The sequence below is a fragment of the Hyperolius riggenbachi genome, chromosome 4 (genome assembly GCF_040937935.1).
Source record: "Hyperolius riggenbachi isolate aHypRig1 chromosome 4, aHypRig1.pri, whole genome shotgun sequence".
Taxonomy (NCBI): Eukaryota; Metazoa; Chordata; class Amphibia; order Anura; family Hyperoliidae; genus Hyperolius; species Hyperolius riggenbachi.
Window position 1 is genome coordinate 269,318,800 of NC_090649.1, and position 15,804 is coordinate 269,334,603.

At 43.7% G+C, this 15,804-nt stretch overlaps 1 protein-coding gene across 2 annotated transcripts in view; it reads right to left on the reverse strand.

Moving 5' to 3' along the window:
- Positions 1–15,804, reverse strand: part of ATG5 (autophagy related 5) — a 231,162-nt gene that overhangs the window by 175,052 nt on the left and 40,306 nt on the right. For both annotated transcript variants that reach the window (XM_068231243.1, XM_068231242.1), the window contains exons 4-5: positions 7,697–7,775; positions 1,247–1,409 (exon numbers count right to left, since the gene is read on the reverse strand). In XM_068231243.1, coding sequence (XP_068087344.1) covers positions 1,247–1,409; positions 7,697–7,775 — 242 coding nt within the window. The remainder of the gene's footprint in view (positions 1–1,246; positions 1,410–7,696; positions 7,776–15,804) is intronic.

A 15,804-nucleotide genomic window follows, 5' to 3' on the forward strand; every position in this document is an offset into this window, starting at 1 on the left:
GGGACCACCAGGGCAGGAGGCAGCCTGTATAATACACTTTGTAAACATTACAAAGTGTATTATACACTTTGTATGCGGCGATCGTCGGGTTAACATCCCGCCGGCGCTTCCGTATGGCCGGCGGGATGTTGCGGCGAGTGAGCGGCGACAGGCGGAGGATCGCGTCACGGATGACGCGATCGCTCCGCCCATGCCCAAACAAGGACCGCCGCCATTTGTCAATACGGCGGTCCTTGCGGCGTCTGCTTCCCGGCCGCCATTTGTCTATACGGCGGTCGGGAAGTAGTTAAAGTCTAATCCCAGTAATCCTTTCTGCTTATAGATTTACAGTCTATAATAGAGTCAGTGAGTGGTGATAGTTACAAAAAAATGAAATTGTCACCAATTGTTTGTTGGTAAATATGCCCATTGTTGGTATTTTCTATTTATGATGACCCTTGCGCACAGTACTAGCTGAAGGAAACCGTCTAGGAATTTGCTGTATTCCTCCTGCCTTTCATCTACAGTAGAAGCAATGCACTGACAGGAATGCCTCTATTCAGTAACCATTACTTTATAAGAAAATTGACTGGACGGCAGTCAGAGCCTCTGGCAGCAGAAGCAATACTTCTTTGAAATGACTGAAGCAGACATCCTTGATACAAGCCTGGCAGCAACACACAGTTACATTTCAGTTATGTCTGTGTTATTTAGAGAGCATTAATCAAACCTAATGTTAACATTCTCTATATAAGCAACTTAAAGAGGAACTCCAGTGCAAATAATGTAATAAAAAAGTGCTTCATTTTTACAATAATTATGTATAAATGATTTAGTCAGTGTTTGCCCATTGTAAAATCTTTTAAATCCCTGATTTACATTCTGACATTTATTACATGGTGCCATTTTTACTGTTGGCAGGTGATGTAGCTGCTGCATGCTTTTTTTGGCAGTAGGAAACAGCTATAAACAGCTATTTCCCACAACGCAGCAAGGTTCACAGACAGGAAACTGCCAGGAGTACGTACTTTTCTTGTTTCTTGTGGGAAAGGTTTCACCACAATATCAGCCATGTAGCGCCCCCTGATGGTCTGTTTGTGAAAAGGAATAGATTTCTCATGTAAAAGGGGCTATCAGCTACTGATTGGGATTAAAGTTCAATTCTTGGTCGGAGTTTCTCTTTAAGAGACAGTAACACCCTACAACCAAGCATTGGCAGCAAACACAAATGGTTAAAAAAGCCACTACAGGCAATTCAGATACTTACCATTCTGTAAGCCCATCCACAATTGCTTGTGGTCCTTTTTCTGCATTTCATTGATAACCTGGCCCTTGTGTTTTAAAGCATCAGCTTCCTTCACAGAAGACATAAAATGTGCTTCAATTACATCTTTTGATTGGCATCGCAAGAGGTCTTTAGATGGAAAATTCTGCATTAAAAAATAAAATCTGTTAATAGTTTTTAGTTGTGTTCATGGCATAAAGACAAAGAGGTTGAATTAAAGATTTGTTTTTAAATTACAATGGTCAGGCGAAAGAAGAAATCTAAAGGGGAGGAAAAAGTGAGCTCTTTAGTAATGCTGGCTAACATTTTGCAGTGCAAGTATTTCTCCCTAAGGGCCTGAGCACACTAACATGGTTGTGTCTGCTTCTCAGCATACCTGTGAGACAATGAAGTTAAAGCAGTGTATTGTACCATGTGAATTGAAGCTTTTTTTTTTTTATTTTTTTAATTAGCTATGTACCTGTACTTTGGGGTTGATTCACCAAGCATTACCGCATTCGGTAATGCAGAAAATCGCTGACTTTACCGAGCACTTAGGAAAATGTCAATTCATAAAGGCTGTTACCACATGAAAAGCTGAAATACCGAGCAGCGAGGTAAATTACCAACTTGTGCGGTAAATATCTCAACACATGTCAGTAAATGTCGATCCATAAAGCCTACAACATGCAGTAATGCCACAAAACAATACTGTCAGCTTTAAAGTGGTAAAAAGAGTGCGGAGTCTGTGCGAGGAGACTGTGCTGGGAGCCGAGACTCAGAAGCAGAAGCAGTGAGAGCTGTGACTGACAGGAGCAGGGAGCCAATAGAAACACCCCGTCTTCTGCAAGTCTGAATGATGGAATCTGATAGGACCTGCAGCCTTCTCAGACGGGACAAGCTTTTAAACCCCCAGGCAGCAGCAGCGTGAGAACCGAACAGAACAGGCTTCCCCTGCATACCTTAGGCTGTTTGGCTGTTTAACCTCTTGAATTCCCGTTTGAAGATTTGTAGGAGCTAGTGTGGAAAATCACCTAACCATGTGTAAAGTTTCTTGGAAGTGAATGTAAGCTGTGGCAATTAAATAGAATATTAAGAAAGACTAACAGACAGATTCAGAGCAAGCAGAGGCAGTATAACAAAACGTGTACATCTAAAGGGATGCCTCTTACCATTGTAATGCCCTCACTGCACGGAACAGCTTGTAACAACACAGAGACACTTCACTCTCTTTTGCTGTTACAAACAGGTTTTCATCAATGGGCTTCTGTAATTTATCAAACTTCTAACGCACATGTGAATATTTTTATGAATTAGCAAACAAAAGTCTAAAATACCGAATGCTGTATTTTCCCAACCAGATTTTTTTCCTGCACAGCCTGTTATGAACCGACCCCTTTGTCTCTGTGAAGTTCTGTTCCTCAGATATTTCCACTGTTTACCTGTTCAATTGTTGACAGTCCAGGGGCTTACTGTGGGAATACCTAACATATGGGACTTCACAGAGACAAAGTAAAGATATGTAGCCAATGGCACTTACAAGAAGGTATGAATGCCTATATTTTGTCCCTTAGAGAGAGATAAAAATCCCTACAGTTGTTACAACTGGAGGACATTAGTTAACAAAATACTGTAGTATCTTGAATTAAGCCAGTTCAACAAGCAACATGGTTTACTCCAAATTAAGAAGGGAGAAACAAACTCCCACTCACACCATGTATTGCAAATGGGCTGTAATGGCATAGGCACAGGAGAGCTACAACTTACAGCTTACTCAGATACTCACAAGCACAAAAAATGTGTTCATCCCTGTAAACAGACAAAGGATGGCACTGGGGGAGTGTCCAAAACAGGCACACATCAGTATTAATACCCAGTACTTACACAATACAGTATACTAAATGCCTTTGGTAGGACTTACATCTAAAACGTTCTCAATCATGTTTTCACACAAGTTTTACAACATAAAGCATGTCAGCTCGTTCATATTTTTGCACGTGCATTCACTGCTAATACGAAAACACAAAGCTATCAGTGAAATAAGCAGTTGGCTGCATGTTTTTTTTCTGTGGATGGAAAATTGCATTAGATTCAGGTGAACCCTTTGATTTACATGAGCGGTCTGTTCTTAAATGTTTTCCCACTGCGGACAAAGGGGCAAGAGGGTTGCCAACTTAGTCTACTTAATGTCCCTGCAGGGATGAGCAGACTTTATGTGTGCCTGTGAGTATCACAGGAAGACATACAAATACCTATATACTTAAAAACAAAACAAAAAATAAAAGACAGTTGGGGTTCAGGTTCACTTTTATCCTGTGATTTGCTTTGCGGAGTTGCAGCAGATAATATGTAGCTCTAATTTGGTCTACTTCTGCATTTCTTCCTTGTCAGTGTGACTCTCGTGTTAATATTTGTCACTTATAATAATAAAGGAATGAAAAAAGGGGTTAGACAAAAGAAAACGTACACAGGCAGCGAGACGGAATGAGTGACTCAGAACTAGAGCCACAGCTCAGTACATTGAAAGGAAGCTTTAAGAACTGCAAGAATCTAAAAGTACAGTGGTTTTTATCAACCGTTTGGATGTTATCGAAGTGAACTCAGTTAATTTGGCAACCAGAAAACATGTTAAGTCATGCCCTATATGACAATTTCTGAGATGACTACACTAAAATGATCTTATGCTTGTTTTAAGCATATCACTTTCATGCTTCAGAAGACTCCCACACAAAGTCAGTTAGTCAGCAGATTCAGTTTTTACTTGGACCAATTCTATAGTTCATAAGAATTTCTTGAAACAAAAAAAATAGTAGTAATGTCAGAAGAAAGTATGCATATTAAAATAAGCTTGAAATACATAAAAAGTGATTTAAATTACTAACCTGTCAGAAGCAAGTGAAGTGTGGTACAGTGTTAGTCGAGAAGCAGAAATGCAGACATCAAACCAACAAACGTTGATTCTGGTGATACCTTTAACCACTTGCCGACCGCACGCTTATACCGTGCGTCGGCAAAGTGGCAGCTGCAGGACCAGCGACGCAGTATTGCGTCGCCAGCTGCAGCCTAATTAATCAGGAAGCAGCCGCTTGTACGAGCGGCTGCTTCCTGTCAATTCACGGCGGGGGGCTCCGTGAATAGCCTGCGGGCCGCCGATGGCGGCTCGCAGGCTAAATGTGAACACAAGCGGAAATAATCCGCTTTGTTTACATTTGTACGGCGCTGCTGCGCAGCAGCGCCGTAAGGCAGATCGGCGATCCCCGGCCAATCAGCGGCCGGGGATCGCCGCCATGTGACAGGGGACGTCCTGTCACTGGCTGCACAGGACGGATAGCGTCCTGTGCAGCCCAGATCTCCCGGGGGTGGCAGGTAGGAGAGGGAGGGGGAGGATTTCGCCGCGGAGGGGGGCTTTGAGGTGCCCCCCCCCCGCAAAATGCCAGGCAGCAGGAGAGATCAGACCCCCCCTGCACATCATCCCCCTAGTGGGGAAAAAAGGGGGGCGATCTGATCGCTCTGAGTGCCCTTTGATCTGTGCTGGGGGCTGCAGAGCCCACCCAGCACAGATCACCTAAAACAGCGCTGGTCCTTAAGGGGGGGTAAAGGGTGGGTCCTCAAGTGGTTAATGACTAACTGTACATCATTTATTGCAAACTTTCGAAACAATAAAGAGAACCCGAGGTGCTTCTTGGGGGGGATGCAGATGGGACACAGAGGCATGTTCCCTGCCTTTCGACATACCTCTGTGTCCCCACACCGCCGCTCTCTGCCCACCCACCGCCGCGCTATAGACCCCAAGATTAGCGACAATATTTATCGCTATCTCGGAGGAAAACACAGGGGAGAGGAATTCCCTGTTCAAAAGTCCACCAGGGCGTTCCTGCAGGGTTTCCAGAGCTTCTATTGGGCAGCTCTCTCCCTGGCCATGCCCCCTGCGGCTCCCCTGGCTCCCTGCAGGTTGTAAAAGACACACAGTCTCTCCTTGCAGCGTCATGAACTAGAGGTCACAAAAGTGAAAGTGGGCCATTGCGGCCCAAGGGAACGCCGGAGAGTGGCGTTTTTTTTGTGGCTACATGATCCGCTCAGCCCCACGGATCAGGTAGTTTTTTTTTTTCATTTTATGAGCCCACCTCTTGCTATCTTTAAGTTTCTTCTTTAGGCATTATACAGAACTGTATTAGAAGCTCTGTATAATGTCTAAAGGAAAAAAACTTAACGTTCCAAAAGCTTGCAAGAAACCATGTACAGTTAGTCGTTAAATGTGTAACCTGTCAGACAAACATTTTGGTAGAACTGTTCCCACTGAGCCCTTAAAGAGAAACCGTAACCAAGAATTGAACTTCATCCCAATCAGTAGCTGATACCCCTTTTCCCATGAGAAATCTATTCCTCTTCTCAAATGGATCATCAGGGGGCTCTGTATGGCTGATTTTATGGTGAAACCCCTTCCACAGTGTGATGTCAGCGCCTCACAGCACTGAGGTACTGACATCACACTGTGGAAGCCTTTTTGCATTGTGGGAAATAACAGCTGTTTCCAACTGCCAAAAAAGCAAGCAGCGCCTCCTTCTAGTGACATCACCTGCCAGCAGTAAAAATGTCACCATGTGATAAATGTCTGAATGTAAATAAGGGAGAGGACCGATTTTACAACACGCAAACACTGTCTAAATCATTTATAAATAATTATTGTAAAAATTAAACACTTATTTACTACATTATTTTCACTGGAGTTCCTCTTTAATGCTATTGCTTGGGGACAAACTATTTGGCTGGAAGTTCCCGCAACACAGATTAGCTCAACACATTGCCAAATCGGCCAGATTGCATATAGCACGGCAATGGCAGCAACCAACCCTTTCTATGGACATGACCAAAGAAATTGTTCCTAATATTCTTGCTTCTGAGAGACTCAAAGCAGTGGTCACTATCTTTACAAAGACATGGTAGCCGTGGCTAACCTATACTGATAACACAGGCCTTCGATAAAATGAGTCCTGCTAGGGATAAAATTGCTCTCTGCATTGTTGTTAAACTGACTTTTATTGTCAACAAAATTTTTTGAAACTAAACTCTCTAGGCAGCACAGTGGTTAGAATTCTTGAATGACAGCTCGAGTTTTAGGTCTGAAATCCAGTAGTGACATGGGGCAGAATTCACTGTGTGTGAACAGTGAACATAAATAGCTACTCCATGAGCTATTTATCATTTTATTGTATGTGTTTTACGGTGTCGGTCAATTCATTAGAGCAGTTGCATTTTATGCAGGGGAACCATTTCAATGGGCCCACAAAGTAATTGTATACTTCTCATTTTGCGGTGTTGAAATTGAAATGTTGTGATGTAATCCTCTACACTACAGAAGTCTTATTTTATTTATTCTATTTGTGCCTTGCTGATCACCTGTGTTTCCCTGGCACTACAGTTGATTACAAAAAAGCCAGGAGGACATAAGGATGTCTTTTACACTATGTAGACCTTGTAGTGAGTCAGATGGTAAGCCTTTACTATCAGATGGTGGGAAGCGTGAGTTAAAGACAAATTAAGTTGTCCAGAACGATAATCTGAGATCCCTTCAGGTGCTTTTTGCAAGTGTGTTGTTTTTACCCCCCCCCCCCCCCCATGTCCACTGACAGCGTGTTACTGGTTGGATATGCTGGAAAATCATGTCCAATCTCACACTCCTGCAGGAAGTGTGCTCTTTTGCCCCCTTTAGCTCTCCATACAGAATAACCCGCAGATTGGTAAACAGCTGAACAGTGTTAAAAGGAATGTCCAAGCAAAATAAAAAATGAGTTTCACTTACCTGGGGCTTCTACCAGCTCCATGCAGCCATCCTGTGCCCTCTTAGTCACTCACTGCTGCTCCAGTCCCCTGCTGGCAACTTGCCGACCTCGGAGGTCAGCTGGACGCATTGCGTACATTTTTACGCATTCCCGCTAGTGCAGGAACATTAACACATACATTTTTACGCATTACTGGTTCAATGCGTACATTTTTACGCATTGAAACAGTAACGCGTAAAAATGTATGTGTTAATGTTCCTGCACTAGCAGTAATGCGTAAAAATGTACGCAATGCGTCCCGCCGACCTCGGAGGTCGGCAAGCTGCCAGCGGGGGACTGGAGCAGCAGTGAGTGACTACGAGGGCACAGGATGGCTGCATGGAGCTGGTAGAAGCCCCAGGTAAGTGAAACTCATTTTTTTATTTTGCTTGGACATTCCCTTTAAGGAAAGGGGAAATGCCATTATTATTGCAGTTCTCTGCAGTCCTTTATTGTACTGCATATTGCCTACTGTAGCCTACAGGGGATGTGATATTGCACAAAAATATATAAATTGTTAAAGAGAGCAGCATCTAGGCAGCATACTTTTGTAAAGGTCTACAACAAAACATTTTTTTAATCATTTTTTCAGAGCTCAAATACTGCTATAACATAGGGCAAACTGCAAATATACCTTGAAGTGAACAGTGATACTCCAGGGTAAAGAAGTGTTTGACGCATGTAGGTCAAAAAGTAAACCAATCGGATAGTGCCTGAAACAAAAGAACAGCAGTAAGTAGTTTAAATGTGCAATATACAACGTGCAAATAATATTAAAGTAAAACAGTCACTAAAATAAAACTGTCAATTTGGGCTGTTTAGTAAAGGAAGGCTCTTAGAACTGTTTGTGCACATGCAAATGTTGGCTTTCTCCTGAGGTCAACTGGCTCCTAAGAATTATTTCAAATTAAGGTACAGAAGATGCTATCATTAGACATATCTGTGTAATGGTGGCCATACATGGTACCATTTTTCATTTTTTTCGATTAGATAATTTAGTTCGATTATTTCGTTAGCTCAAATATAAAGATTTTTCCATCATGTCCAGATTTTTTTTCGAAAAACCGAGATAATCATTCTAATTTCTTGATTGAAAAAAAAAATGTTTACTTTCATTTGATTCGATCATTTAGATCGAAAAAACGGGAAAATCTAACGGTTTTTATTGTATTCGTGTATGGGCACCATTAGGCTGATCTCAGATAATTAGGCTCACTTAGAATGCAGAGTCTAGGTCTTTACCACAGCACCCCACAAAGTATAATAGAATAATACCCCTAGAGTGAACCAGACTTTTCTGCAGAAGGCTCCCGCGTCATGGCTCCCAGGCTCACTCTACACGGTCTGTACTGAGCATCTCTGATGAACAGACCAGCACATGCCCTCAACCATGAGTACAATGAGATGAAAGCGGGTGCAAGAGTCTACACACATGCCTGGAGAAAGAACCAATGCATAGCTCTTTATACCCTCTTCAGCAACCTCCAGCTGCCTCCTATTCTCTTCCACATAGGCCTCAATTCATTAAGCAGTTTAGACTAGTCTACTGATGGTTTTTAGTCTACTGATGGATTGGTCAGTTGCATCAAAGGGGAATTCACTATTACCAAATGTTTTAGACCTGGTCTAAACCATTTGGTAATTAGGTGGGTAAAGCAGGGGAAATGATCAAAAGATGCAATCCACAAACATGCAGCTATGACTGACATCCTTCTCCTCTGATGAGCTCTCCTCTGCATACAATTAAACTCCTGCATAATTAATTCAAAAGGTCCAATCCTCACATCTAAAATACCTCACAGAATTACTTTACCTACAGAAATCAGCTGGTCTAATCTCTGTCAGAAAAACTTGCATGTTTACTCCTTGTTTGCCTTTGTGAATTGTGTTATTACTGAATGTTAGACCAGGTCTAAAACAGGTCTAAAACATCCCGCCAAACCATCAGTAGACTAAAAACCATCTGTAGACTAGTCTAAACTGCTTAGTGAATCGAGGCCATAGTCTGAAGCCAGGAGTCAGCGGGGAGACATGGCTTCAGCTGACAAAGCAATCATTCTCCTCCTGGCAGGAGCAATCACTCTCCTCCTGCCATGACAACGTGACTGAAGGGGAATGGTTTTACACTGACTGGGAGTAGACGAAAGTAGTAGGAATCATATTCACTGGAAGTGCACAAATGGATATGCCAAAGCTCCCAAAGCGTGATACATACACAACGCACTTCAACACTTGTGGCCCAGCAGGGCTCCCACATGCCAGTTCCTGGGCTACTCTGCAGCTTTGCTCCAGGGATCCACCCAATCTTCCTCCCCCGGCAGGTGAGTGGCAGCTAACATCCTTTCCCTTAGGCCACCCCTCAGGTCCCAGAATAAATTACATCCACCTCACCCAAGGGACAGAAAAGTACTAAAGGCATGGAGTAGGAGGAGGGGTTTTTAATTGCATCATGTGTTTCTTGTTCCATAGAGAGGCGAAGTAGTCTCCTGGTTCCTGTTGTGGAGGTACCATTATTTATTTTGCAAAAAAATTGTTTTAACAAACCTCACAGGCATAATTGATTTAAATTCATGTTCTATTAAATGCACCTCTACCTAAACTCAGATTTTCAAGTATCATATATGGGGTATCCAGTTAAGCTATACTCAACTGGAATCACCAGAAAGATTTGCTGTGTTAATGTGCTGTGATGTGTTAAAGTGGGATTGTCAGCCACAAAATCAATTTCCATTTACCCACTGCTCTGTGTTTATTATGCAGCCTGCAACCTAACCCTGCATTGCAAGCACTCCAATCTAGTAATAAATGTTACTGATGCAATAAATCTCATCTCAGTCAGCCTGGCTCTACTTGGTATATTCTCAACAAGAAGGGAGCTTGTTATCTACCCTCCAACATTCCTGCTCCTCACTGATTGGCGGAGGGCAGTTCAGTGTGACACGAGGCTGAAAAGGAAGAAGCTGCTGAAATACGATCTATGCTGTGCTCACGTGTTTTCAAAGCACGCTAGATTTGACAGTGCAGTTTCTAGGGGGGGATGTAAAGGAGGAAATAACATCAGGGTTGGCTTCAGCCAGAAAAAGTAAAAATGGAAAATGCCAGGAACAGTTTTATCTTAATTAAGCCCCTACTGAAGGCACTGCAAAACAATGCAAGATCACATTTCTACCTGATACAAATGCACTATACTGTATATCACTTTGCTGTTGCTTAAAGCAGGTAGTAAAAAATCTGACAGAACTGAGAGGATTTGGACTTCTCCAAGTCCTCATGTGAACTTTACTGTGTGACAAGATATATATATATATACACTGTACAGCGCTGCGTAATATGTCGGCGCTATATAAATACTAAATAATAATAATAATAATAATCTTCTTTATTCTTAAAAAAAACATGCAATGTAAAGTGTTTATACAAAGATCTCAGGCAGCCTGTCTACTCTTTTGCATGTTATTATGGCATTTGGACTGAGTACCTGCTTTTCAGTAAAACCCTAAAAGTCCCTCATGAAGAGATGAAATAGTCCAAAATCTGTCAGATCTGGGAAAAATGTACTTCTCGTGAGTATGCGCATACATGTATTTTACATTTAATTTTTTTTTTGAGATAGTGGTCCTTTAAAGGACAACTGTAGTGAGAGGGATATGGAGGCTGTCATATTTATTTCCTTTTAAGCAATACCAGTTGCCTGTCTGTCCTGCTGATCCTTTGCCTCTAATACTTTTAACCAAAGACCCCTAAACAAGCATGCAGCAGATCAGGTGTTTCGGACATTATTGTCAGATCTGACAAGATCAGCTGCATGCTTGTTTCTGGTGTTATTCAAAATCTAATGCAGCCAAATAGATCAGCCGGACTGCCAGGCAGCCGGTATTGTTTAAAATGAAATAAATATGGCAGCCTCCATATGCTTCTCACTTAAGTTGTCCTTTAAGTGGAAGGATAGAGTTTGGCTCAAATCAGTGCCAGTGTTAGGGCTACAACAGTGATGTGGGGACAGGGCTAAAAAACTTCCTGCCTGCTTTTCCATTGAAGACTTTACATATACCAAGATCCACTAGCACTCATTAAAACAGCAGCATAATTTAGTGCGAGTCTGTGAGAATGCCTACAGCTCCTGACTAAAAATGATAAGCTGCATATGAATGCATGTTGTTAGACTGCACTCAGGGTATCACCGTATATAATTCCAGATTATAACCAATATGCAGAAAAACTGCAAGCAAACATTTACCCACAAGCCTTCCAATAGTCCTACAGAGGTCTGCTTTCTACGTCACACATCTCATCCCTTTCTGTAAATCATTGCAGTGTCTGATCGCTCATTCTCCACACTTACCAGCAACAAACAGACTTTTTATTTTGTGTGGTTTACAGTGCTGTCGAATTTTCGAAAGTCATACTGTAGCAACCCAGATTAAACACGTACTTTGGTACCAAATGAGTCATTTATTGCCAAAGTGTGATAAAAACAAACTACTGAAGACACCACATCATTTCTTTCCAACATTAAGTGTAACAAAGTTTTACATTTGTATGGTGACACCTAGTGGATTTGAAAATATATACAACATTACTTGGTTGAAGACATTCTATCAACAGTGCATTATACTTTGATGAAAAAATAAATAATGGGGCGACCTAAAACGCACACTATGGGCCAGATGCACAAAGTGCCAATAAATCTGCCATGTACAGAAAGCACATTTTTACCAATACCAGGGGAGCAGCAGAGTTAAAGGGACGCAGCCCAACAGTGGGCTGGAGAAGGACCGAAAAAAGCATCTGGACTATCCAGAGGCTTCCCACTACTAACCATTTATTTTTCTTTGGGGGGGGGGGGGGGGGGTACGAATTCAAGATTGCCTTAAGTGCAAGTATAGAATTGCCATAATAACTGTTTGTGGTAACATTGCCCATATATTAACAAATCTTACTGTGAAGAAGTATTTTCGAAATATGTGATAAAATCTCCTTTTATGCATAGTCCACGGCTTGTCTTTTGCACATAGCTAGGGCTAAAAAGCTCATTGGTCATGCTTTTATATTGCCCTTGGACGTAGGTCACTCAAGTTAGTCAAGTCTCAAGTCCAGTTTGTCTAACCTTCTTAAAGGGACTCTGAATAGTCCCCTAAAATCAAAAATTTCACTTACCTTGGGCCTCCTCCAGCCCACCGTAGGCCGCGAGGTTCCTAAGCATCATCCTGGCTCCTGCCCGTATCCCTCCGGCGGCTCCCATTACCGGCGACACCCGGGTCGGCTCTTACTGGTCTTTGACGTCGCTCACCATCGCGCCGGCCGCGAGGCGTCATCACGGCGGCCGGCGTGACAGTCCTGCGCATGCGCCAAAGACCAGGAAGAGCCTGCCCGACACCCGGCCCAGGTGTCGCCGGTAACGGGAGCCGCTGGCAGGAGCCAGGATGACGCCGGGGGACCTCGCGGCCTACGGTGGGCCGGAGGAGGCCCAAGGTAAGTGAAATTTTTGATTTTAGAGGACTGCTCAGAGCCCCTTTAAAGAGAACCCGAGGCGGGGTTCTTCCATCGCAATCCATATACAGAGGCTGGGTCTGTCTATAGAGCCCAGCCTCTGTTGCTAGTTCTTTCCCTCCAAAGCCCACCCTGCGGGCTGTCAGACCCCATAAATCACAGCCGCACTATGCGGCTGTGTTTATCTCACTACTGTCAGTCTCGGCTGCTCCCCTGCCTCCTGAATTGCTCCGGTCCCCGCCCGCGTCCCTTCCCTCCAATCAGCGGCAAGGGAAGGGACGTGGGCGGGGACCGGAGCGATTCAGGAGGCGGGGGAGCGGCGAGACTGACATTAGTGAGATAAACACAGCCGGCTGCGACACGCTGCGTGTCGCCAGTGCGGCTGTGTTTTATGGGGTCTGACAGCGCGCAGGGGGGGGGGGGGGCTTTGAAGGAAACGAACTAGCAACAGAGGCTGGGCTCTATAGACAGACCCAGCCTCTGTATATGGATTGCGATGGAAGAACCCCGCCTTGGGTTCTCTTTAAGGGAACCTAAACTCGGAGTTTAACTTACCTGGGGCTTCTACTAACCCCCCTGCAACATCACAGAACAATCCTCCGGTCCCCCGCAGCGGCTGTTTTATTCCTAAGAACTCAGCCAGTTGATGGCTGCTGCGCCTGCGTGTCCTCCATCACGCTCCTGCTGTGTGTTCGAGGGCCCAGTGGCCATCGACTGGCTGCGCCCTCAGAAATGAAACTCAGCCGCTGCGGGGGACAGGAGGATTATTCCGTGATGGCACAGGCACAGGGTTCTGCAGGGGGCTGGTAGAAGCCCCAGGTAAGTTAAACTCCTTTTTTATGTTCGATTTAGGCTCCCTTTAGTAAGTAAGACCTTCTATTCCCTTGATTTATTTAGTTGCCCATCTCTGTACCTGTTCTAAAACCTCCCTATGTTGTGGTGCTCAAAACTGAATCCTATTACTCTAGGTCTACACACAAGTGATTTATACAGAAGGTGTAGCAGAAATGGATTAAGATGAAATGGGGCCCTATGCAAGACAGCAGTTTTTGCCAATTGTTGATGGTCACCTGGCTTTTTTTTAGTAAAGGTGCCCATACACTCGTCAGATTAGCAGCAGATAGATAAGCAGGGCTGTGGAGTCGGTCCAAAAATCCACCGACTCCGACTCCTCAATTTAGGATTCCACCGACTCCGACTCCTCTAATTTGCATATTACAATTTTGTTGATTAAAAGTATGTAACATGAAATTCGTCTCTTAACTGCCAACGCTTAGGAATTTTACAAGACAACTGAAGTGAGAAGGATATGTAGACTACTATATTTATTCCCTTTAGACTAAAACTAGTCCTTGGTAAGAGTACTTGTAAAAGGTACAAACCGGAACAAAGAACATCTATCAGGCCCTAGGCAATGTAAGTGTGGGTACATGTAAGAATGATGTGCAGGTACTCTGCAGGGGAATGAGGAGATTGTAAACAGACAACACCTCTGTGTTCAATATTCACAGCATTCTCAGTGGATTCCCTGCAGCTCTGTGGGGAGTGCATATGTAGAGTATAGTACTACTGTGTAACAAAGTAAACCTGAGACAGATGAAATTAAAGTTTTATACATACCTGGGGCTTCCTCCAGCCGCCTTCAGGATAATCAGTCCCTCGTTGTCCTCCTCCGCCACCTGGATCTTCTGCTATGAGTCCAGGTACTTGAGCCAGTCAGGCGTAGTGCGCATGCACACACTCCGCCGCCAGGAGCATACTACACCTGTGCAGCACTATTGCGCAGGTGCAGAATGTTCCTGGCTGTGGGAGCGGCATGCGGCCGGACGGCGCTGACTGGCTGAATTACCAGGACTCATAGCAGAAAATCCGGGTGGTGGAGGACAGCGAGGGACTGATTAGCCTGAAGGGGGCTGGAGGAAGCCCCAGGTATGTATAAAACTTTACTTTTCATCCGTCTCAGTTACCCTTTAATTTGTAGTCACCAAACCAAATTTTAACAACATATCAAATTATTTGATTTCATCAGCAAAGGGAGTGCATACATTTGAATAAATCAGCATCAATACAGAATTACTTCCATCTCGTTGACCATCTCTATTAGTGACACAGCTACACATCAGGCTTTATTCTTACAGCATAGATGTTATTTAGTATATATAAGAGATTCCTGTGTACACATCATATATACAGTCACAATCAGATATGTATATCTGACCTTAAAAATACGGGGACTGCTTTATTGAAGCAGCACAAGTAACTAATTTTGATTGGTTTATTTCATTTTTGTGGACTAAGCACAGCTATTACTGTATATATACTGTATATATACATTATTTTTAACCTCCTTGGCGGTCTGATTCTTTCCAGATTTTAGGGTCTAAAAGCGGTGCAATTTTTTTTCACTCTTTCAGACCCTAAAACCTGAAAAAAATCATTCTGGCAGGGAGATCTGCAGCAAAATAAAAAAAAAATTACCTTGCTGGGCTCCTGGGCTGCAGTTTTCTCTTTGCCCACAAGATGGCGCTAATATACATATAAACGAACTTCTCTATATTTCTCTAATATAGAGAAGTTCGTTTTCAATGTTAGCCCCGCCCCCGATGACGTCACGCTGCCACCACCGCTCTGCTGCCACCACCACGGCTGCGCTGCTCCAACTGGCTGCCGGGTCCCCGGAAGAATAGCGGGGACATGGGGGATCCCGGCGGCCAGGGAAAGACCCCACACTGTCGGGGAGAGAGGCTGGAGTCCCGCTGCGCAGCGAGATCGCGCGCGGGACTCCACAACTACAGGTAAAGCTCTGCAATGCCTACCCCGACCTGAGCTCGGGATCACCGATAGCAGCTGCTTTTTTCTACCCCGAGCTCAGGTCGGGAAAACCGGCAAGGAGGTTAATGACTATTATCTGAGAAATAGAACATTTTATCATATTTTCTATTTTAATTACAGTTACAAATTCATTAGGAGTCGGAGTCGGAGTCGGTGCATTTTTTCCCGACTCCAGGCACCCAAAATTGCCCGACTCCACGACTCCGACTCCACAGCCCTGTAGATAAGAAATGCATCTGATGATCTATCTGATGTGTTTTTAGAACATTTTTTACCAGGATAGAATTCCAATAGATTTCAGTTTGAAATCTATTGAAATTTGATCTGATGGCATTTTTTTGCCATCAGATTTCCATTAGGGCCTGTAATACTCACGCTTTGGCTTGGTCCCGGCGTCCTGCTCTCTCAGCGCGCACGCAC